Source organism: Scomber japonicus, chromosome 14 (genome assembly GCF_027409825.1).
Source record: "Scomber japonicus isolate fScoJap1 chromosome 14, fScoJap1.pri, whole genome shotgun sequence".
NCBI lineage: Eukaryota > Metazoa > Chordata > Actinopteri > Scombriformes > Scombridae > Scomber > Scomber japonicus.
In genome coordinates, this window is record NC_070591.1 from 17,709,865 (window position 1) to 17,734,419 (window position 24,555).

At 40.9% G+C, this 24,555-nt stretch overlaps 1 protein-coding gene across 2 annotated transcripts in view; it reads left to right on the plus strand.

Moving 5' to 3' along the window:
* Positions 1-20,610, plus strand: part of tet1 (tet methylcytosine dioxygenase 1) — a 31,562-nt gene extending 10,952 nt beyond the window's left edge. For both annotated transcript variants that reach the window (XM_053332818.1, XM_053332819.1), the window contains exons 3-12: positions 10,503-12,759; positions 13,230-13,320; positions 13,960-14,053; positions 14,418-14,626; positions 14,719-14,869; positions 15,182-15,271; positions 15,782-15,919; positions 16,099-16,275; positions 16,409-16,553; positions 16,667-20,610. In XM_053332818.1, the coding sequence (XP_053188793.1) occupies positions 10,503-12,759; positions 13,230-13,320; positions 13,960-14,053; positions 14,418-14,626; positions 14,719-14,869; positions 15,182-15,271; positions 15,782-15,919; positions 16,099-16,275; positions 16,409-16,553; positions 16,667-17,736 (4,422 nt within the window). In that variant the 3' untranslated portion in view covers positions 17,737-20,610. The remainder of the gene's footprint in view (positions 1-10,502; positions 12,760-13,229; positions 13,321-13,959; positions 14,054-14,417; positions 14,627-14,718; positions 14,870-15,181; positions 15,272-15,781; positions 15,920-16,098; positions 16,276-16,408; positions 16,554-16,666) is intronic.
* The last annotated feature ends 3,945 nt before the right edge of the window (positions 20,611-24,555 follow it).

Sequence of the window (24,555 nt, forward strand, 5' to 3'; positions counted from 1 at the left end):
GTGAACAGCTTTGGGGCCCCCGGGCTGCTCTGCCTGCATAGTGTGTGTTTGTGTGTGCATTCAGGTCAGCGTGTGTGTGTGTGTGAGCGTGAGTGTGTCAGTGTTTACATAAACTGACAGACCCACTCACCTTTTACTGTCCTTCCCAAGGTGAAAACACTTATTTCTATATTTACCCAGAGCAAATTCAAAAGTCAACACCACATCTAAAGGAAGAATTTATAATTGTTTGTAATGTCTGTATATATGTTTGTTTTATATATCTACTGACAAAACACTAGAGGTAAAGTTTATAGGAAACATAAAATAAAAGGTTTTAAAGTTCAGGTTTTAAAATTCATCCCTCCTCTCCTCGATAGACTGTAGGTGTGACAGTTGGAGGGATCCACTGTCCCTTTGTGTCCAGCAGCCGCTGTCCTCCCCTAAATTGAATCCATGTGGGTTTAGGGTGTGGTCTTGCATGGTGCACATTTCCTTCCAAGAGTGAGGTTGTAGTATGTTACATAACCCACTCTGTGTTTGTGTGTATTTGAATGTGCATTGCATCCTTAAATTAGGCTCACCCGTGGGTTACAAACTATTCATACAGGAAGTGTGAAGGCTACGAACATGTTTGTATGACTGTGTGTTTGCTGAGGGGGCAGAGATCATGTAGGAGAGAGGGCAGGAAGCAGTTGTTTTCAAGTCCACTTTTTGGAAGAGAGATAGATGAGAAAAGGAATACCACTCTCTTATCTGTCTAGGGCTGCAACAACTAATGATTGTTTTCTATATCTCTTGATTCTTGATTCTTGACTAATCAATTAGTCTTTAAAAAATCATAAAGTAGTGAAAAATATCTCTTAATAATAATAATTGTAATATAGCTATCAGAGTCCAAAGTGACATTTTTATATGTCTTGTTGTTTTTGACCAGTCCAAAAACCAAAAATGTTCAGTTTACTATAATTTTTGACAAAGAAAAGCATTAAATGGTCACTTATGAGAAGCTGAAACCAGCTAACTTTTGGCATTTTTCTGTAAAAATTACTCATTTGATTATTCAGTTATCAAACAGTTGCTTGATTTGTTTTTGTCAGTTGACTAATTGATAAACCGACTAATTGAGACAGCTCCGTTAAATAAAAGACTACATAGAGCGAGCAGTTGGTTAGCCTAGCTTAGCACAAGGACAAGAAACATAGAATCAGCTAGCTTGTTTCTTGCCCATCCGATCTGCCTCAGTGCATGTAAAGCTCACTACTGTACACTTTATAACTTGTTTGTCTAATTCATACAAAAATGTAAGTGTTAAAATAATTCACTATTTTTTGGGACCAGACTTTTTCTTGGCTCTGAGCAGTTGCCAGGCAACCAGGAAGTTACTGGTCCTGGCCAAGAATTAGTCCAACCCATATGGACAGAGCAAGAATAGCTTTTCCCCTACTTTCCTATTGTCTTTTTGCTACGCTAAGCTAATCAACTGCTGGTATCAATCCTCATCAAGCTCTCCGCCAGAGAACGAATAAACAGATTTCCCAAAATGTCAAAGTAATCCTTTAATAGAAGTTAAAGAGTCCACATATTCTTTTGGAAAAGTTAGTAGTGTGATGGGTGATTGGTCTCTCGGGGGTGCTGAATATGGGCCATACTGCTGCTTTTTCTCGGGTTACACAGACTTTATGGTTTCAAGGTTCCCTTCAAGGAAAACCAGTTTTCATACTTCCTTAATCTGGCTTCGCAGGACCCAAATGCTAATATGAGTTTTGGTTTATTAGTCTCATACATTTGTGTGTCAGGTCTTTGGGCTTTGACCTGAACAAGATATATCGGAGTGTGTGAGACAGTGTGCTTGCGTGGACTAGATGAGCTGTATGGGGACAGATCCAAGCATGGAGTCACCTTTTTCCCCCATGGTTGTCACCACTCACTTCAGCACTTCCAACACATCTCTTCCATGAATTGTCCAACCTGCTGTTTCCTCTTCTGACTCTTTCACTGTGCTCACCACCTTTCACTTAACATTATAACTGTAGCTACAGAGCAACAACTTTAAAGAGAGAAGAAAGAAGAAGGGAAATTCTCTCAAACTGCTCCACTTCTCCAAAGACCTGCAGCTTTTCCATGCAAATGAGAGACAAGTTTACATTAGAGTCAGCAGTAATAGCATTAATGACAAATATTGGCAACATTCGCATTTGGCACAGCTCCATCACTGGGCCGGTCTCCAGTGGGTCAGCCTCCAGATGTGTCGGAGACAGTTTACGACTGTGCCACGGAACGACTTTCTTTACCTCGCTTGCATGCTCATGTACTGTAGTTTAGGGTGATTAATGTCCAGACTGCTTGCTCCTAATGAGAGCTGGGCAGCTTGTTAAAGGGGAAGAAAAACATGCAAGACACTTAAAGGGCTGCAAATTAAGGGTGCGGTGGAATATTGTTGGTAGTTGTGGGGTATTTTTGGATGAGGAAATGGAATGACTGCAGGAGGAGCAATGGCTCAAAGGCTGAGACGCACAGTACAGTCAATGCACTAAATTATATTAGGCATACTCTGTAATGTTTTAAAAACTGTGTGTGTTGACAAATTTCACAAGTAGTGAGGAATAAAGTTTATCATGGTGGAACAATATAATAGATTTTCAGAGAATCAGCTGTTTCTTTAAAACAGTCAGAGGAAAACTGCAAATTGTTTGTTTACTTTTCTTCACACACACACCATATCAACAGGAAGTGATGATGCCATTTCTATTTCTATGTGATTACATTTCATCATTGAATTATATAGTTTTAGAAAGCCCGTACTATTACATTAAACACTGTAGAGTAGGTAACATCCTCATCTTCAGGAACACATGGCAGTTGGTAATCACATGAAAGCAGCTGTTAGTTGTATCACAAGCTTGAGTTATTGTTTGACTTGGTATAACCTGTTCAACAGTTTAGTTTGTAGACTTTGACATGATTGTCAAACCTGTCAGACTACCTATGACAGCTCCCATTCAGAGCTCAACTATAACTGCCACAATGAATATGACCATTAACATTTTGGTAAATGTTTGGTTTTTGTGTGTGTGGCACCAACTGCAGTAAATCAATTTCGGTTTCTATCATAACTTATAATACAGTTTGCTAATAGTTTATTAATAGTGAGAACCTTTTGTTTAACACCTAATCAGAGTGTTTAAAACCCTTTCAAAACATCAATCAGTTTAGATAACTGCTTTGCTCCTTTTACAATATAATATTAACACATTACTGCAATAAAATGTAATGTATTATAAATTGAGTGCCGTGCATCCTGCAGGTCAGGACATGACTCTTTATTTATGGGAGTGAAATATTTCAGCAGATCTAAATGGCAATGAAACTGTACACACACTGATATTGCAGGTGTTCATACAAGTTTATTTTGTTCATCTTGGGATCAAACACTGAAAATCTACCATGCACACATGAGTAGGCAACATGGAGTCTAAATCTGGAGTCAGTAATCCGCGTTGTGATTAAACAGCAGAGTACATGTTGTTGTAATGTGGCTTTCTGTTTCTGACAGTGTGTGGAGAAATATTGTTTTGTGGGAATAAAGTTTGCTTCAGCACACCGCACACATGCATGTGTGTATTTCAAGTGTTTAGTCTACATCTGTGTTTGTTTTAAAGCGTGTGTTAGGGAAGTTGTGATTATTGCTGTCAGGGGGAAAATGACTTATGCTGAATATTAGTCATTTTTATGCTGATTGCGCAGTCACATATATACAATAATCATTCTTTTTACAAAACAAATCAAATGAATGGAAGAAAACAATTGCACTCAGCAGTCACCACCATAACAAAATCCATCCATAAAGTCTAGTTTGTAGTGTGGCGTTTACCCAAACCACTGGTTTTTGGAAATGTTTGAAAAAGTCTACCTACACTGAAAGCCACACCGTGCAGGAGTTTGACCATGATAAGTCTTCAGCATCTAACTGACTAACCGACTGTTGAACTCTGTAGTGTGATAAACAACCGTGTGGCCACCATGAGACTAACAGTGTACATCTTTATTATACTTGCAGTAAAACATAGTAGTTAAATCTTAATATTGAGTGAAAATGTCAGTGTTTATAAATGAACTGGGTAAGTTTTGTTGGCTTTCTCTGAACGGCTCTTATCCTTTATCCCGCATTTGATCATGTGCCGTATTGGCTATAATTCAGGCCTATTGGATTGTAACATGCTTATGAATACCTTTTGAGGTTTTGACATGGCTTACAGCTTGATCCTCCAATAATGACTGGATCTTCCACCATATGATGTGCTGGAACATTTGTGTCATGCTGATGTTTGCATGTTTTCATGTTTACATAGTTTTCATTGTTGTGTCTGGATTAATATGCACACTCTCTGCCTCCACAATCAAACACACGGCTGAGGTTGGTGAGTTGAGTGTAACAGACAGGCACTGGCTCAAGCTGCCTTCATGTTGTCCTCGTGTGACCTCAGCGTCTTGGCCACATGGTTGCCTTAAAAAAAAAAAGAGGAGGGGGCGTACTTTACTCTCTCATAACATTTTTCTCTCTTTGTCTTTTGCTCTCTTTCTCCTTGTTTATTCTCTAACCACAGCTTTTCCTCAGGGAATCGTTTAGAAAGAAAGAAAGAAATATGAGAGAGATGAGAGGAATAACAGTAGAGACAGAGAGGAATGACAGTATGGATGCTGTGAACATCCTCCTCCTCGCTTGCAACACAAACTTCCCAATATTTCTAGATGATGCGATCAGAGGTGCTGCAGAAAATCATACTGTAACTGTTTAAAGAGCATAGCATGACATCACAGGCTACACACTGTGACTGATGGGACACACAACAGCACCTCATACTAAACATAATAAACCATGTCTTAAGTCTGTAGGGGTGTAGTTTCAAATGTAAACACACACTCGCTGAGTAGTCACCAGTGTCACTGTCACAGTGATGTTGGTTTCTTCTTAAAGGTACCATGTGTAGGATTTAGTGGCATCTAGTGTTGAGGTTGCACATTGCAACCAAATGAATACCCCTTCCCTCAGACGCTGCCTTTCAATCCGCCACAAAACTTGTGAAAAACACGAAAGTCCTTCTCTAGAGCCAATGTTTGGTTTGTCCATTCTGGGCTACTGTAGAAACATGGAGGGTTACAATGTAAAGGGTTCATTCTAAGCTAACGAAAACACAATGATTCATATTTTCAGGTGATTAAACACTAATTAAAACATACTTATGAATATTATATATAATTTCTGTCTAGTCTGTTCCACTACATGCCACTAAATCTTGTACACTGTGCCTTTAAGAGAAGAAGTGTTTTGCTTATGAGCATTGTTTATTTTCATAGCCCAGCTTTTCTCTGTTGGCTTGAAGAGTCAAACCGATCACACTTCAGCTATAAATTTAAGTACAATTATAAGTAGTTACACGTTTTGATTAATTGATGTGTTGTTTTGTTTATAAATTGTGAGACTATAGTAAAATATATTTTACACTTTCCCAGAGGCAAGCTGACATCTTTGAATTGCTTGTTTTGTTCAACTAACTGCCTAAACCCAAAAATGTGTCATTTACACTGATAAAAAAAATGGAGAAGAAACATTTCTTGAGCTGGGAGTAGCAAATATTTTGCTTTTTCTTGCTTTTTTTTTTTGCTTGATATGAGATTGAAGCTGTTAATCAATTTGCTCTGGCTGAAGATTAGATTTTTCTGATTTTCTAATAGCTTAACGGACTAAAACTTACAGCACTATTGATTCAGTCTAACACACGAGTCCCAGTAGGAGTGTTGGTGTGCTGTTTCATGGGTTCATATTTCAGAGGCAATGGAGTTGTTTTCCTGTAATCCAGATCCAGCATGTGTGCGGTGTCCATTCCACAGCTTCCCTCCAATCCATGTGCGTAGGGCTGGAGTAAAAAGCCCACATAGGGGATCCTTTGTTTAGGAGAGTCTAGGCATGGAAGATAATTTACAAGCTGCTAAGGTCCTCACGCCATTGGCTGTTGAGACTCTGTCTGCTCCTGCGAAAGGCATCCCATATGTGTGTGTGTCTATACGTCTGTGTGTGTGCAGCGAGTGTGTTCGCGTCTGCTGTAGCAGCATTTTGCTACAGAGGCTCACAGTCGCCCTAGTCATGACACCCAGGAGCTTGCCCTGCACGCGGCTACTGTAGCCAGCGTTTCTTTTGAGGCTGAAGGAGGCAAAGCAAGATGGCCACCAATACCTTTTAGGGATATGCTGCCTAAACTGGAGGGGCTTCCTCCAAGGACAGACAAGGTAAACGCAGCCGGAGTGTTTGCCCCGGGGTCTATTGTCTCGCTGCAGATGGGTCAGCTACAGTGGAGCTCACCTAGAGGTTGTCTCTCTCTCTGCCACCCTGGATTTAGCTGATTGGAGCGCTTTATTTGGAAGCTGATATATTGTTATTGTTTCTGCTGAAGCACTGAGGACCCGGGCTTCTGTGTTTGAGTGTTTGGCTTGTCTTTTCCAGGTGGGTTTAAAGGATGTGACAACAAAGTCAGCAACAAAGAGGTCAGTTTCCATGGTAACAAACACCCCTCTTCTTTTTGCCCCCATCGCATGTCTTTTTTAGCCGCTGTAGTTTTATAAAGAGCCCCTTTGCTTCCCCTTTTTTTCTTTCTTGCAGTGTTTTGAACAGCCATATTTCTGCACCTGCTGTTTCCTGACGGTGCTCAGCAGAGAAGTGGAGTGCTTGTAAGCCCTGGGTCGTAATTTGTAATTTGGCAGGCTTTACTCGTTTGGCTGCAGTAGTAATGGTATTATTATTGTGCGGTTTTGTAGAAAAGGTCCTCCTGTTACTGATGCAGTCTTAATCTGTATCATTTTATAGTTGATTAGGCTGAGATTCCTGCTGATCTGCTGTGAGCCAGTTCTTTCAAGTTTCTTTTGTCACCATTTTTTTGCTTTTTAAGCAGTGTGTTGACTCTCGTGATGTTGAGACAGGAAACGCTCAACTCTATGAATGAGGGAAATTCTCACATGCTCAGAGAAACACGCATAAACCACTGCTTATACTCTAAGCCAGGAAGGAAGCATGCTTTTTTCAGCATCTCTTTGTAAGAGCATTAGACCCCCCCTCAACAACGTGTGATTTCTGCACAGCCACAAAGTGAACAAGCTCAACACAGATGAAAGTAATGCAGAATTCATTTCAGGAAAGTGTAGCAACACTCTTTTCTGTCAGAGTAGTTCAGCCCATGTGTTTGAATTCAGGTGTGTGTGTGTGATGTGTACTTGTTTATAAGTACATGTGAGTGTGTTTGTGTGTTGAATCAAGATCGACTACAAACTCAGAACCTCCTCAGAGACCCTACTCTCTCTGGAGACAGAGGATTGTTAGGATTCAAGCGACGGTCACACTTCTGTTGCCAGGGTAGGTCTCTGAACGTGTGTTTGTTTATCAAGCACTCACCCTTAGATACTCCAGTGAATGTTTTGTTGATCTAGCTTCCAACAGTCATTAGGAGAAGTTGGGTACATGTGTGTATCAGAAAAAAGAACTGCACTGAAAGCAGTACAGTACCGTGTGAGTGACTTTGGGCGCCCCAAGGCAGACACAACAGACACAGCACAAAGACATAGCCCTAACTCATCACAGACCCTGCTCTCTCCAGAGACCCAGTGACTAAATGAGAGCACATGACTCCACATTTACATCCTGCATTAAGCTTTTTTGTTATCACAAGGTTAAATGTAACATAATTAAAAACAGGGCTTGTACTTTGATGTCAGCTTTGGATCATGAACACTCGGATGCACAAATGGATGAACAATCAGCCACACGCATACACACGCACAGAGACACGCGTGTGACTGGTGCAGTGCTGGAAGCCAGCCAGCGTCGCTTTGTCATTCAAAGCAGTTTATTGTGACAGACACACCGCCTTTTAACCCTCTCTCTCTCTCTCCCTCTCTCTTGTTTCCCAATCTTTTTTCACTCTTTTCCTCACTCTCCTATTTGAATGTGGCGGTCACCCATTTCCACATGATGTGTAGAGCGAGTATCTCACTCTGTTGCATTGGCAGCTTCAGTATTGCCTCAGTCTTTGCTCCAACTATCTGTTGCATCAGCAGCGTTTCTAATGGCACCGTCCCAACTGCTGTGGAGAGTGCAGTGGACTGGAGAGAAAGCGTGATGGATCAGAAAAGGATCAGGGAAAACCACATCAGTTAAAAGATATGGTCATGAATTGGCTCCACCATGTTAATCATGTCTGGTCTCAACATGTTATGTCCACTTGTTCTCTTCTTGCATATTCAAACAACATCTACTTAAAGGAAAAATCCACCACAAAACACCTTAACAGAGTTTAATAAACAGCCTTTGGCAATGTATTCCTGCAGATAACCTGCCATTAATGTAAACAAAGTGCAGTTGAAATATTTCCAGCACAGCTACAATTGAGTTAAATATGAAAAAAAATTCAATAATCTCAACCATCAGTGGGACAGTCAGACAGAAGAGGTAGAGACAGAAACTGTAATGTATGATTATTCTTGTGCTTTAAAAGTCTCAGAAACAGCTACAGACCCCAAACTCTGTTCATAAATGATCACAGTTAAACATACATCTGATTGAATGTTTATACTAATGTTAATAATGTAATACACAAACATAATAATAGAATATATAGTAATATAAGCACTAGCAAATTATAATTAAACGCAATATTGTTATGAGTGCAATAGAGTAGTGGTGAGGCTGTTTCACACCTCACCTTTCAAAGCCTTTTTCATCAAGAATGACAGTTTATGCTTCTGCTCAGCAGCCTTCACATGTGCAATGTCATGTTTTTACTCTACTAGCTGCTTTGTACCAAACTCAAACCCACTGTTTTCATCTCATCAAGTCCAGGATGTCTCTGTGCTTTTTAATGTGGACCAAACCCAACACAAGTTTTTGATTGATTTTCAGCAGCAGTCTGGCTTTGAGATTATTTTGAGAAAAGCAGAGAGGAGAACTTAGAGTTTTTCATATTGTGTCCATTAGACTGTTATTGCCCTACCTCACTCAAAGATGGTCTACTTATTTTTGTCCTTTGTTTCAGTTTCTTAATACTGTAAAACTACATATTCTATTTATTTGAATTTTTTGTGACTAATGTCTATGTAAAGTGCTACATAAATAAACTTTACTTTGATGGAAATAGAAAGAATAAAGTTGAACACGTGTAACTGATGAACTCAAGTGTTTTGTGTTTAGTCTGTGGGTTCATAGGAATCTGGTTTATATTGAAGTGTTGATGTTGCTGACTTTTGATATGTCAGTTTGGGGTGCACATGCTGCTGTTAAGTGCATTAAAACAGTGGCGGTGGTCGAGTTTTTATGCCAGATAAACAGTGATAAAGTACATATCTCCAGATCCCCTGCAGTTGTGTTCCGTCATTAAAGGGAAAGTGGGATGTCTCTCTCTTTCTCTCTCACACACACAAATACACACATTTACAGTACACATATCCTCCAGCTCCTGCACACGAGTTTGAGATCTTTTTGTCAGCTGAGTCTTGGCACATGATGCAGTGTTTTTTATCTTTGTCACGCTGCAACATTTTTAATCAGACTTCCACTGCTGAAGGCTTTAGCTCTGAATGAGACGCAGGGTTAAATCCTAAAATAAGAAGCAGCTTGACATGACTTCAATTGATCATATGCTCACTCAAGATGATGAAGAACACTTACATACATAGAGACTGTATATTGACTAGATTTAGTATATCAAACGGGCTTTACTTTACTCTTATTTTTTGTTGCTTATGACTGTCTGTATTTAGTTTACAATAGAGTAGACAGTGTGGTAGTGTGTAATCAGCATGGCTGGAACTAATAAATATATCAATACTGTGGACCTTTGGATGGTTATAGCTCTGCTGGCAGTTAGCTGAGGGGCCAAGCAGTGCTGCAACTCCATTGGGTCTGGATGGGATCCTGTTTAATTACTCACTTGACAATGCACAAGGGTTAACATGGCAGGGCAGCTGCATGAATAATCACATGTGCTTGCACACGCATGCATGCTCAGGAACACACCCACAAAACCGAGTACAAACACAACCAGTATGTGCATATTGTCTACATGCCCTCAGTGACCCACCGGCAGTGACGCAATCATGAACTGTGCGTGACTCCAAATGTTTACTTGTTGGCTCTCGGCTACCTGGGGGTCTGTGGCTCTAAAAACTCCACATCTCAGGGAGGAATATAGTCCTGATTGAAGCCTCAGCCGTGAACTAACGCAGTTTAACTTTTTATGAGCTTTGTTTAGAGATCCGTTTCTGCAAGATTTATAGAGAGCATATTCTTTGTTTTCACATGCCATAATATTTTCCACAGCCTTGATAGTGGCTGCAACAGATGCTCACGACATGCTGGGAGGCAATCTGTTGTGCTGTGTGCCATGACTGTTTAGAACAAGCTGAATCACTGTTTACTGCCAGAGCTTGTTGAGTCACCTCTCTCTCCTTGTTTTTTTCCCTCTGTCTCTCCATCTCAGGTGGTTACAGAAAGTGGGTCGGTAAATGGCAAAGGCAAGGCACAGATGGATGATACCCACATGGCAGCAGAGGAGGATGAGGGGGAGGAAGGCCACATACCTCATACAGAAGCGCCCCCCGTTACCCACTTGTTCAATCACAACCTGGCCTCGGACCAAGGCGGACGGCCGGCACTTATTAAAAGAGAGTCCGAGCTGGAGCTGACCAGCATTGCACTTCACCAACACATATGCTCTTCTGTGACTTTTCAGAATGGTTCTGCTGAGAACCTGACAAAACCCAACGGTGCTAAAATGACTACCGGGTCGCACTCTGATCCAAAGTCGGCATATCAAAGGACTATGATGGTATCAGAGTCTCAAAGGACTATAATAGCTGCCATCCCTAAAGACTGCTCTGAGGATGGACCCAAGACTCCTCCAGATGACACGTCAGTTCCACTAAAGAAGATCAAACTGGAGGAGCCGTGGGTGTGGATCACTGAACAGGCCACCACACAGCTGAGTGATGAGGATGAGGTCTGCGAAGACTCGCTGTCCACGCTGGCAGCTGTGGTGTGTCTGTCTGTCACAGAGAGGAAGGGACTGGAGGAGAAACTTTTCAGCTCACGTTCTTCCATTCTTCGCTCCATCAAAACTGAACCACCAGATTTGCACTTTGTTAAAAAAGAGCCAGAGGACTTGAAGAGTGACTTGTGTCAGAAAAGCACTCCTGTTAACCTGCAAAAAACTCCCCAGATTATCAAAAATGAACCTCCTCCAAATGACTTGCTACCAAGCGTGCAGTCTTTGGCAGAGAGGAGAAATCTTAGTTTTGATCAGGCTATTGCTATTGAGGCCTTGACTCAACTGGCAGCTATACCTCAAAGAACCCCCGGGTCCAATAAAACTGAAAGTAAGTGTGAACATCCCATTTCTGCGGCTGCCCCACTAACAACCTCCAATACAAATACACTTCTGCAAGAAGCCAAACCCACAGCAGCTATCCGCTATAATAAAGTCTCGGTCATCAGCTCACCACTTCACCAGACATCAGTTATACGCCCTCCTGTGGCCAGACAAGGGAATGTCATCCAGTGCTCCCAGGGGCCAAGCTCCAACACAACGCTGTCTCTGCAGGACCTCTTAGAGGCCAGCTCAGACAGTGATAAAAGACCCTGCAGCAGGATAGAGCAGGGCTACGGCTCTCATGTCATCAAGTCAGAATGCAGCTATAAAGATCCCAGTGACATAAGGTTCAGTAAAGATCATGAGAGGCTGTTTGGGGAGGACAGAGAGAGGGTTGTTAAAATGAGAAACAGAGATGAGGAGGAGGTGGCAGCTCAGCTGGCTGACTTGGCCTTCATCATCCAGTCCCGACACAACCTGCAGTCAGAGAACAGTCCTCCAAAAGGAATGCCTGTGTCAGCCATCAAATACAACTTCAACTCACAGCTACCACCCAGTCAGAAAAAGACCCTCACAAAGAAAACAAAAGCTACACCTTCCAAGCCCAGGAAGAAGAAGATAAATGATGGGCTACAAGAGGGAATTAACCGCAGGACCCCCCTCTCAAAACGCATGCCAAACGGTGAGACGCCCAACAGGAGCAGAGGCCAGAAGACTCTTCCACAGGGGAAATCAGGTCTTTCCCACAAGAGGAACCTGTTTCTGCCTCAGGCTCAAATTGACCTGAAGAGATACTTAGCTGAAGCTCAGGAGGTAGAGAGGCAACTTATCCATCACAGTAATGCAAACAATACAGGCCTCTTAAGGCCACAGACTCAGAACTACAGCACTCTCACAAGGATGAACCACACTCTTGGTCAAGAGAACCAGCCATGGTCCCTTTCAAATGGTCCACTCCACCACCATAATCCATGTAATGGTTATATTGCAGGACCGGGGCAGGAGTGTGAAAGGCGTTTGTTTACTCAGGTAGCGCAGCACGGTGCTGATCCTAACCCCAGCCCAGCCAATACTGCTTCCCTCAGCCACAACACTGGGTACAGTGGACTGGCTAATGGTTTCTCAGGGGCTCGGCAGTCCCCTCCACCAAGTCAGCAGGGCTACTACAAGCTGGAGAGGTCTGGACCCATCACTGTCCTGTCCACGTCTGCTGATACAGATCTGGGCCACTCTGCGGAGTCTACTCCATCCAAGAACAGCGTCAACAGCTTTCTGGAGTCTCCAATGAGTTATCTGGACACCCCCACCAAGAACCTGCTCAATACACCTTCCAAAAAACTGTCTGATCTTCCTTCTTGTCAATGCATGGGTGAGTTGGCGCTGCTTAAGATTTTTGTAAAATAAGTAAAGTCTGTATTTCTGACCTTGGTATCAGATTCGTTATTACTCTGTGACTAAATCTGACCTAAAAAATTGCTTTCAAGTAATATTACAGTTCTTTGACCTCAAACTAACTCTATTTCTCTGTGTCTCTCTTATTCACACACGTAAACACACAAACACATACACACACACACGCATATGAATGATTAAAGGGCCAGTTCAGGCAAAAAGATGCATTTCTCTGCTATGTTTGGAACAGCCTTTGTGTTGCTTTCTTGACCCATTACTCTGTACATTGCAGCCCCTCTTCCAGAAACATCAGGTCAATCAAACCTGTGGCTTTCTAGTTATGAAAATAGCCTCTGAAATGATGTGGCCAATGGGCAATTTTAAGGACAATTCTACAATAAGTAAAGTTGCTGCGATATCCAACAGATGTTGACTTTTTTTTCACAGACCAAATCATTGAAAAGGAGGAAGGCCCTTACTATACTCACCTTGGGGCAGGACCTAGTGTTGCTGCAGTGAGGGAGCTGATGGAGAACAGGTAGACTGACCTCTCTGTTTTTGCTAGCCAACCACAGGCTTGGTGAAATGGGGCGAGGTTACAGCCAAAGAGTCTGTCATTAAAATTAAGCATTGCTGAGCTAGCGCAACACGTGTGCACCCTCTGTCTCAGCTACATACATTTACACACAACACACACTTAGCATGTTGAAACAGGAAACACCCCCAGAGCTGAGACTGGGGGCCCATAAACCAAGATGACAGTCAGTTTAAAACAACTGTAGGTTCACAGTCCATCTTATAGCCACACTGAGAACTGAAAAAAGAAGTCAGTGACTTTTTCAATAACAAGTTAATCTTTTAATCTAAGGAATTCAGTATTTGTTGTAATTACAACTGTTAGGAATATAAACAAGTCAATTTTCTGAGTGTATCTGCACTTGTTGCTGTACTTCAATGTTGAACTGATTACTGCAGTCTGTATTTTATTGGTTGCATGTGTGAGTACAAGTGTTTATGTAGTATTTATCAATGCAGGAGGATTTGTGTCTTGTCAGTCGTCCTCAAGCTTGAGTAGTACTGTATGTTACCGAATATGTATTGTAAGTGATATGAGTGCTGTGGTGTATAATACACATTTCTGATAAAAGTTGCTCTTACGTGTGTTTGTGTGTCACAGGTATGGTGCCAAAGGAAATGCAGTAAGGTTGGAAGTTGTTGTTTACACTGGGAAGGAAGGAAAGAGCTCCCAGGGCTGTCCAATAGCTAAATGGGTATGTGGCTGGTGTTTGTGTCCATGTTAGTATTCCTTGATGTCTTGAATATGTCTGCTCACTTAATGCTTAATGCATTCCTCATGTGGATTCCACTATAGTGTTTGTAGGGGCAGAGCCTGAAGTCTGTCTCAGACTCTAATCCTAACTTCAACCCTTACCTAACTCCAGTCCTCTATAAGTTAAATTTAACTTCATCCCTAAACTTAGACATTAGGTACCTTAACATAACCATTTTTAAACAATTGCCCTACATCCAATATTGTAGTTTTTGTTGGCTCATCACAACACTAATCATAACCCCAGTGGGATCCATAATTTTGTGATATCAGTGGGTATGTGTGTGCGCACCATTATCTGACAGGTGATCCGGCGCAGTAGTGAAGAGGAAAAGCTGCTGTGTTTGGTCCGCCAGAGGCCAGGGCACCACTGTGACTCTGCCGTGTTGGTCATCCTCATCCTGGCGTGGGAGGGAATCCATCGACCGGTGGCAGACCATCTCTACCGGGAGCTCACAGATACACTCTTTAAATACGGCTCCCCCACCAGCCGCCGCTGCGCGCTCAACGAAGAGTGAGTGTTTCTTTTTATATTTTTGCAATGATGCTACTTCTTATTAGCTTTGTCCATTTCTTTATCTTCCTTCCTCCACTCCGTGTCTACAGTCGTACGTGCGCATGCCAGGGTTTAGACCCGGACACCTGTGGAGCTTCATTTTCCTTTGGCTGCTCCTGGAGTATGTACTTCAATGGCTGTAAGTTTGCTCGTAGCAAAGTGCCCCGCAAGTTCCGTCTGATTGGAGACTACCGGCAGGAGGTGAGGGAGTGGTCATCTTCCAGAAATCCTAGTGGAAATCATCAATCTCGATTTGTCCTATGTTTTATATTTCCTGCTGTTATAGAGATGTGAGATAATATTTGGTCAATAATCAGAGTGCTAGATTCTTGTTATCATGTTTGGTTTCTCTGTATTTTGTATGGCATAATTTCTGTGGCTTCTTTACATTTTACCTTTACGCCCTACATTTGCCTCCTAGTGGCAGATGTTGGACATGACAATCATACCTGTAGAAGGACTACAAATTAACTGTTAATCATCAATCATCTTCATTCTGACTCTCGCTTTAAGGAGGAGAAGGTAGAGAACAATCTTCAGAATCTTGCTTCTGACATCGCACCACTCTACAAGAGACTGGCTCCTGAAGCCTTTCAAAACCAGGTATGAGAAATTAAACAGCTGCCATACTTATTGCTCATAGTTCGGGGCTCTCTTAGGCTAATATTCATAGAATTGATTTTAAGTAGCTTTTTTACTGCACACCCTTGCTTCATATTTGACATTGATGACTTTCTCACAGTTTATGATCTCTGCATTTCACTCTATCTCTAACATTCGTTGTCTCTCCATCACTGAAGTCTATGGCTATACTTTATTTAGTTCTCACACTATTTATTAGTATTGTAGTTTGATTTTTAAATATCTTTTTTTCTTGATTTGCATATTCTTTTTTCTTATTTTTATTTAACATCTATCTCAATTTTTTTTTATCTTTTGTGAAGCACAGTATATTAAATCTGTTTGTATGTTTAAATCATTTATCATGATAATTTGACAGTTTTTGTTGCCTGTCTCTCTCCGTCCATTGCTTCATTCTTCTGTTAATTTCTGAATCCAGTGTTTGTCATCACCACAAACCAAACTCCTCTCATGTCTTTTCATCCCTGCTAGGTGGAAAATGAGAGTTCAGGGGCAGATTGCCGACTGGGCTGGAGGGAAGGACGTCCATTTTCAGGAGTCACAGCCTGTGTGGATTTCTGTGCTCACGCTCACAAGGACACTCAAAACATGAATAATGGCAGCACTGTAGTAAGCAAGCTATGAGTGACACTATGCTACCTAATTCTATATTGTATGACTTGACACTTACCCAACCTCTTTCAAATGTAATTGGTTCTAGTTTTGGTTCAATCTCTTGAAGTATTGATTGGATATGGCCCACTGTTTGGTTAAACAGTTTGCCTTTTGTTTAATGTCCTTTTTTCCAGGTTTGCACTTTAACCAAGGAAGATAACCGTGCAGTCCGTAACATACCAGAAGATGAGCAGCTCCACGTTCTGCCACTATACAAGATCTCTGACAGGGATGAGTTTGGTCATGTTGAAGGACAGTGGGCCAAGATGCAAAGTGGTGCTCTGCAAGTTCTATCTTCCTTTCCCCGAGAGGTGAGCGACAGCAAAGCAACTTTTGCTATTTTTTCTGATGTCAGGTTTCTGCTTTTCAAACTCAAACGTAAATACAAAAAAATATGCACCAAATATTTGTCTTTAAATCATTTATTTTTTTTGTATTTATCAGGTGCGTCTCCTGGCTGAGCCAGTGAAATCAGCCCGTAAGATAAGACAAGAAGCTCGTCTGAAAGCTCAAGCAGAGCGGATGGAGAAGAAGCTCGGGCTAACCCCTCTCACTCCTGCGAAAGTGAAAAGTGAAACCCCCAACAAAGGTTGTAAATCCAAGTCTCTGCTCATGTGTTTTAATAAGAAATTAATTGAGGTCGGAAAGCTTCTTTTTTTTTTTTTGCTCATCCTATACATGTATATTCTACTTTCGAAACAGACCCACAGGCCTATTACAGCTCTTACAAACTACCACCCAGACCTGCCAGCGTTGGAAGGTACCTACCAGAGAGGAATCAACCCAGCACTTATAGCCAGAGCACCAGCAGCTATCCTACTCCGGGTACAGGGGTCACCCCACAGAGGGAGGTCATCTCCCCCAACCATCACGGCCTGCCTGGCCTCCAGTTTGGACAGAATGGTTTAGCTCTCACTTATAAGACAATGAATGAAGCAGTTAATGGTAATTCTTCTACATGTGGTGACCAGAATGCTCCCAAAAACCAGTTTGGGCACCCATCAGAACATATACCTCCACATCATGCCCTTAATGACTACCCCCATTCTTTTAAAACTGAGCCCAACGAGGTGCACTGCTCTCCTCTGCGGAGACCTTCCCCCACTGGGAGTGCTCCTCCTCCCTCCTCCTTCTCCCCCAGACCTACCTCTGAGGGCCTCTTCAGCAGGCTCAATGGACTCCACAGGGCTGCAGGAGATGTCGGCGCAGAGGTCAGGGGCCACGGCCTCACTCCGCTCTCATCTCTCCCCCTTCCCCCACAAACGACCCCCCTTGAACCAGAGGAAGTTAAGCAGGAAGAGGTGTGGTCAGACAGCGAGCACAACTTCCTGGACCACGATATAGGCGGAGTAGCCGTGGCACCATCACATGGCTCCATCTTGATCGAGTGCGCACGGCGGGAGCTCCACGCCACCACTCCTATCCTCAGGCCAAACCGGAGCCACCCCACACGCATCTCCCTGGTCTTCTACCAGCACAAGTCCTTGAATGAGCCAGGCCACGGAATGGCTATGTGGGATGCTAAAATGGCCAAGCGGGAACGGGACAGGGAGGAGGAGGCAGAGAGATTAAGGATGGAGGAGGTGGGGAAGAATGGCAATGGAGCCGGAGGTGCGGAGCGAGAGGAGGAGGCGGGGGAGGAGGCAGAAGAGATGAGGAGGAGGATGAATGTTCCCACACGTCAAGCATGGACTCTTCCGAGGGATGGTGTCATCACCGTATCCCCTTATGCTCTTACCCAAGTGACGGGCCCCTACAATCGCTGGACTTAGTCAACATATTTTACACAAACACACACACACACACACACACACACAGAAAACTCCTACACCCTGTGCTTCTGCCTTACCTCAGTCAACTTCAAACTGCTACTCTCATTTTTACGTCGTTTTCATTGTGCTTTTCTAATCTTTTTGTTCACTTTGTCCTCCTTTGTCTCTGCCTTCGAAGTGATGAGGAAGACCAAAGTTTGTTGGCTTTTTAACTGTGAGTTTTCGGTGTTGGTTTTTATTGTAAAGAGATGGTGCTTTGAAGCATTTTAAAGATGTTGTTAAACTGGTTTTATATACATGATTAAGAACAAAAAAGATGTGATTATTTATTGTGATCATAACTATTTCTATTTAATTCCTGGTGTAAGCCTGTTTACTGCAAGATTTCTATGATAACCTGCATTATGTGTTGACGCTCAGAATTTATGTTGTACAGTAGGACTATGCTTTTTATTTCAGCCAGTAGTTCTCTTTCCACAAGATGAATCTTACTGGCTTTTACATTGGTGCCATTCTCACTGTAACCTTTTGTTAAGCAAACGCATACATTACATAATGTAGAAAATAAGACTAATATCATGCATATATTTACTACAGATTGTCACATGTAGCATTGTGCTTTTCCTTCTGCTGCCTCTAACGTCTGCTGGCAGTTAATGAAAGAAATGTACTTCTTTGGTTTGTTGTTTTGTTTGTTTTCTCCACATCTGGATGGTTTGTCTTTTATTCACAGAATATGTATGGCATATTAAGAAGCACTTTTTTATTTTCCGAAACTTAACTTGAAAAAAGGTCCCAATTCATAGGCCTAAATATGTATGTACAAATAGAGATATATAAAGCCTCTTTCACACATAGTTCCCGGTAAAACTGGGATAACCTTTCAGGCACCGCAAGTGATTTTCACTATTTACTCATGCAGCTAAATTCAGGAACATTTCCGTCTTGCACCTTTTTACACATGCAATGGCAATGCCAGAATAGATGGGGCAAGGTGCTGTCCAGCAGATGGCGGTAATGCAACACTTTTGATTGCCAACTTTCATAAAACCCGATTGAGGTAAATAAGACGGGGCAAGGCCGTATGTACATGTACACATCGAAAACATTGGCATGGCAACCATTAACATGTAATATGATAATAATGCGTCATCATTGGAGTCTAGTGATTGATTTGCTCGCTCCATGTGAAAGCTTCTTCTGTCCCTGCAATATTACTGCTTTCATTCACACCACAGCTGTACCAGCATTTTCAAGTTGGGAAACTGACAGTACAGATTTTCCAGAATTTCGGTCTCTGCTCCCATTCACGCGTATAACCCCATGCAGGAAATGTTCCTGAATATTTCAGGGATAGACTGCATGTGTGAAAGGGGCTTAACCAGTTTAGCATGAACCTTGTTTTTATTTCACAGTGTTTCTGCATTTTTATTTTGATTGAAATGGCATACATATCTAAGGAAAGTATCTCTCTAAAAACTTAGAATAATGAGGAATCAGAATGAGAAATCATAAAATGCTGCAACAGTAAAGTCTTCATCATTGTTAGCACTTACTTTATGTCGGAAAGGTGCTTCAGTGGGAACAAACACTTGATCATAGGATTACACAAATTCTGACTTACTGTACATTTTAATGGTGCTAATGAGACCTCTCTTTTCTTCACAGAAATCACATGTCAGAGGTGTCAACTGAATATTGCCAGTTTTTATGTCCATACTCTGAGTACAAAACTGTGTTAGTTAATGCTAAATCATCCAAATATTTCTTCTCTTTCATCCTCTCTGCTTTTGTTGGAAAACCACTCATAAACAGTCATCGGATCCCACTCAAACTTTTGCCTAAGACAATTTCGGGTGCTTGACCCTTGTGAAGACTTTGTTTACAGATAGCTTTTCTTACAGGGTCTGAATAAGGGGGTTGTTGTCAACTCCTGGTGAATCAGGATTTTATTTTTTATTACCCACGAATGAGAAGCTCTTCAGTTTAATAACTCGCCAGTGAAATTTCAGCACAAAGACATTTACTGATATTCACACTAACACTGGTGGCATAGCATTTTCTTTGAGAAAGGTATTGGTTATTTTTACACTTAAACTTCCTTTTGGTGCTAATAGGACAAGATGTCAAGATTCATCCATTGACTCAACCAGGTTTTATACTGAACAGTGATGGCATGGTGCTCTTTGGAAACTCAGCACACACTGATCTTGTATATACGTGAACACAAAGGTAGTTTTATTATTGCTTTGGATGATAACTGACTTGACAACAGACTGAGATGCTGCAGGATCTCACCCCTGATCACGATGTTTTTTAAGTACCAGTAAAATGCAAAATTATTGTCCATTCAGAGTTCAAAAGTCTTCCACAGATAACCAAACTCTCCGACAATTCTCAAAAGGTCAGTTGAGAAAATCACAACCTTCAAACAAAATGAAATGAATGTAAACCGTTTTAAATCAGTTGATTTAGAAAGAACATTTTTGAACATCACAAAACAAAGTTACAGTTGTAAGTGTGTCTTTTGATTTTCTGTGGATACATTTTCAGTCCACATTAAGCAAGTACATTGAAAGTCTTTTTTTATCAACGAGGAACTAACAACTAGCACCAGCATTCAAAAATCTGAAAAAAAAAAACTTTTATTAGTAGAAAATGTGTAAATATGTATGTGAACCATATTGTTTTACTGTACTGTTAATGGTGTTTAGACAATGGATGATCTTGCTTATTTTGAAACTGAATTACTGTACGTTGCTGAAAATATATCCAGTTTAGACTTGAGAAGAGACTAAATTTAGCATTCCTTTTATGGATGGCTGATCTCTTTCGGGATTGTGAAATAAAGTCATATTTATATTTTGGACCTGATCATGATATGTTCCGTTCTGTTTTGTTGTGTGTGTGTGTGTGTGTGTGTGTGTGAGAGAGAGAGAGAGAGAGAGAGTCTGTGTGTCTGTGTGTGTGTATAATAAGGTGAATGTGAACACAACACTTAAAAATGCCACCTATGACAGTAGCATTTTCTTCCTTTAAATGTACTGTTCAGTACAGTTTCAGTGGGCTTTTTAAAGTATTTACTGTCTTTAGTTCAGCATGAAGCTGGCTCATCAATTCTGAAACAAAGAGAAAACATTTCATGGGTTAGTTTTTGGTTCTCTGAATTTCCCACACTAGCAGCTGACTCACTGCTGTGGAATTTAGATTTAGTAACTTAGACTTTGTCCTCTTAATGTCTGGTGATGACTCACTGCATGTTTTGGCATTGTTTGTCTCCAGAGCTAAGAATATGTTGTTGTTTTTTTCTCAAATTACATGAAAAACAAACTTACTCAGTGACATGATGAACTGAATAACTTCTAACTTCAACAAAGTCAGCAGTGATTTTGGAGTGTGGTCAAGTGTAAATAAAATCCACATAACCACCAAAACTTGATTGGGCATGTACAATCAATAATCTATGTTTTGGAGTGCGGTGACATTTGTCTTGCACAAGTCTGGTATTTTAAAATGAACAACAACATTTTAAAAGTTAAATATGTCATATTTTGAAAAGGGCTTTATTCTGTCACACAGGATAAAAAAAACATGCCGTAAAACTATTTCTGATATTATTCTTAGCCCTTTTCCTTAAACAGTGCTGTGGCTGTTATGTGGAAACCAGAAAACCAGCTCTGTAATTGGACAGTATGATAAAGTCACTTCCGCAATGGAAATTTTGAAATGAAATTTGACAGATTTAAATGACACTTGGAGTAGTGACATTGAAGTGATTACACCGTGGACACAAAGAATATCTTACCGTACTCGGTGATAAATTCCTCGAAAGTTTGAAGTTCTAAGAACAGTAGAAAAACAAAAAAGTCATAGCGAGGTTTCAGGAAATAGAACATCACACATCGTCTCAGTCAACATGATTAAGTTTAGGACATCAGAGGTGCTTGTGGCTTTTTTCAACCTTTCCAACACCTTAAAACTGTCAGATTTGATCATGTGGAAGACCAGCTGCATGGTATGATTGAGGTGTAAGAAGCCATTAACTGTGCTCTTGTGGCTCTGACACAAAAGAGCTGTAGTCAACATCAACAGATTTGGCCTTCATTCAACATGCCTGTCTTACACAAATGAGATGCAGTTTACTTCTTATTCAAACACTTTGGCAGTGTTCTCTCCAAGGACTGACGCATTAATCGGGAGATTATAAATCAATCAGAATCAGAATCAGAATATCTTTATTGTCATTGTAACAGGTACAACTAAATTAAATGCAGTCCTTGGTAGTGCAAAAGAGCTAATAAATAATTAAAAAGAAGAAACACATAAAAAACAGTATAAAACAACCCCCTCACTCGTCCACATAACAATATACAAATATATAAATCTATATATATTTATAATATATAAATCAAATGAAGCTTTTCAAGAATTTGGAAATAACGACAACCATGTCAAGGCTGCTGTCTAGCAAGCTGTCCAAAATCAATCTCTCTGATTTCCTAAGAGCTGGTTCATTTATACCTTTCAATCAATTGCATATATTCCTGGACATACACTGATTTTCTGAGAAATGTATTGTTATGCTCAAACAGCTGATACTAAAATGTTGACACCTCACCCCACTCTAATATCTCTATTAGTTCAACTCATCAGAATGAAAAAGGACGCTATGTATGTGCCAGTGGAGTACTTGCACCAATGGTGCTCTAGAGAGACATCAGAGCCAAACATCCTGAGGGCACAGCTGTCAAAATAGCACCTGGCAGCAGCAGTGGAAGGATTTATCTCCATTTAGTAGGACTGAACACCCAACAGAAATGAAGTAGGACACATAACATGACAACGCGACACATCAGATTAGATTTGAATGTGTTTACTGTGTCTGCTATTCTTCACAAAATCATCCTGCACAGATGAGATGAGGTCATCTGTGTATTTGTCTGAATCATTGCCAACATCAGGGATGTTACATTCCTGGAAACAGGGAACAGTGGGAGGTGACAAAGACTTTTTGCCTTTTTACTGGCAGCATCATAATATATATTTTATAGTTTGCGCGGCCAAATGAATCTGTTAATCCAAAGCAGCCACTTTGCCTGCAAACATCTCTGCTCTGTTCATTCAATATGTGATGGCACTGTATTATTTAGAGATGTTCAAATAAAGGAAGATTTCCTCAAAAACAAGGATTAGAGGAAAAGTCCAAAAACTGAAAACAGATTTGTGTATCAAAACTTTGTTTTGACTCAAATCAGAGTCATCACTTTATGTTGTGGTTGAGTTGTAATTTTCAGTGCTGAGGCCGTGATGATTGTGAGCATTTGATCCTTTATTGTTTCTACTTGCAAAAACACAATCATTAGAGACTAGTGTTACATCTATCTGCACGCATCTTACTTCTGAAGAACCACAACCAGAAGGCACAACACTCTGTAGTGTGTTGAACATCAAAAGTGTTAAAGGATAGGTTCATACCAAACTCCAAGTCTGTCTTAAAACAGCAGTCAGGTACACTGAAAGAGGTTTTCCTCGCTCTAATCAGTTTCCCTGTTCATACTGACTCATTAAAAGATCTCCTTCAAATGTGCTTTCAGTGAAAGTGATGGAGGCCAAAATCCTCAGTGTGTCTACATAGTATGAACAGAGAGAATGATTACAGCAAGAAAAAAACCTATTTCAATGTTCATTTTTGGATATCTGACTATTGTTTTAAGACAGATGTTTACCGGAGGTCACATGTTACACGCATTTTATTCTTTACACTGGCGCCCCATCAGGTTCAGAATTTATTCTAAGGTTTTTGTGATTACTCACAAAGCCCTGCATTATCAGGCACCAGAGTACTTATATGACCTTCTCCACCCATTTATATACCCAGTAGCTCATTGAGGTCCGGTTACCATGGCCTACTGGTTGTCTCTCACTCCCGCCTGAAAAAACAGGCATTTGAATTAGGGGTTCCAGCACTATAAACTCGCCACCTTTAGGCTTACGATCTGCAGCCTCTGTAGAGCTTTTAAAAACAACTGAAGACTCACCTGTTTAAATTGTCATTTATGTCACCTTAAATTGTTTTAAGGGCTTGTTTCTATTGCGCTTTCTGTTTTTGCTTCTATATTTTTATGGTCTTTTTTTGTGTGCCTTGGTTTGATTAAGTAATGGAAATAGTTACATTACTTATTACATTTTAAGGAGGTAATCTATTATTAACCTATTATTTAAAATTTTACTAATAACTTTCAAATCCAATCATGGTCTGGCTCCACTTTACATCTCTGAACTCCTCACACCTTATCCTGCGCCAAGATCCATCAGATCTGAAACTCAGATGTTGTTACAGGTTCAGGCTTAAAACTAAAGGAGACCACGCTTTTACTGTTGTAGTCGTCTGTACCTCATCTTAAAAAGCCTTTAAAGACCTATTTGTACAGACAGGCATTTCTGTAATATTGGTCTGTTATATTATATTGTTGATTTTTGTTGTTTTATTTATGGTTTAATATTTTATCTATTTCTGCCAAATTATTATTGTTTTTATTACTGTTGTTATTATTATGATTAGTAGTAGTAGTAGTAGTAGTAGTCTAGTAGTAGGCTAGTCGTAGTAGAGTAGTAGTAGTAGTAGTAGTGGTGGTAGTGGTGGTATCAGTAGTAGTAATAGTAGTAGTAGGCTAGTAGTAGTAGTAGTAGTATTAAAATATTCTGATCCTATCTTACTGCACTATGCCAGGTGGCCTCTCTTTGAATGTACCGCGTGGGCCTCCGTACATGTGTGAGCGGCTGCAGTGACGCAGGACCTGAACGGGCAGAACTCTTCTA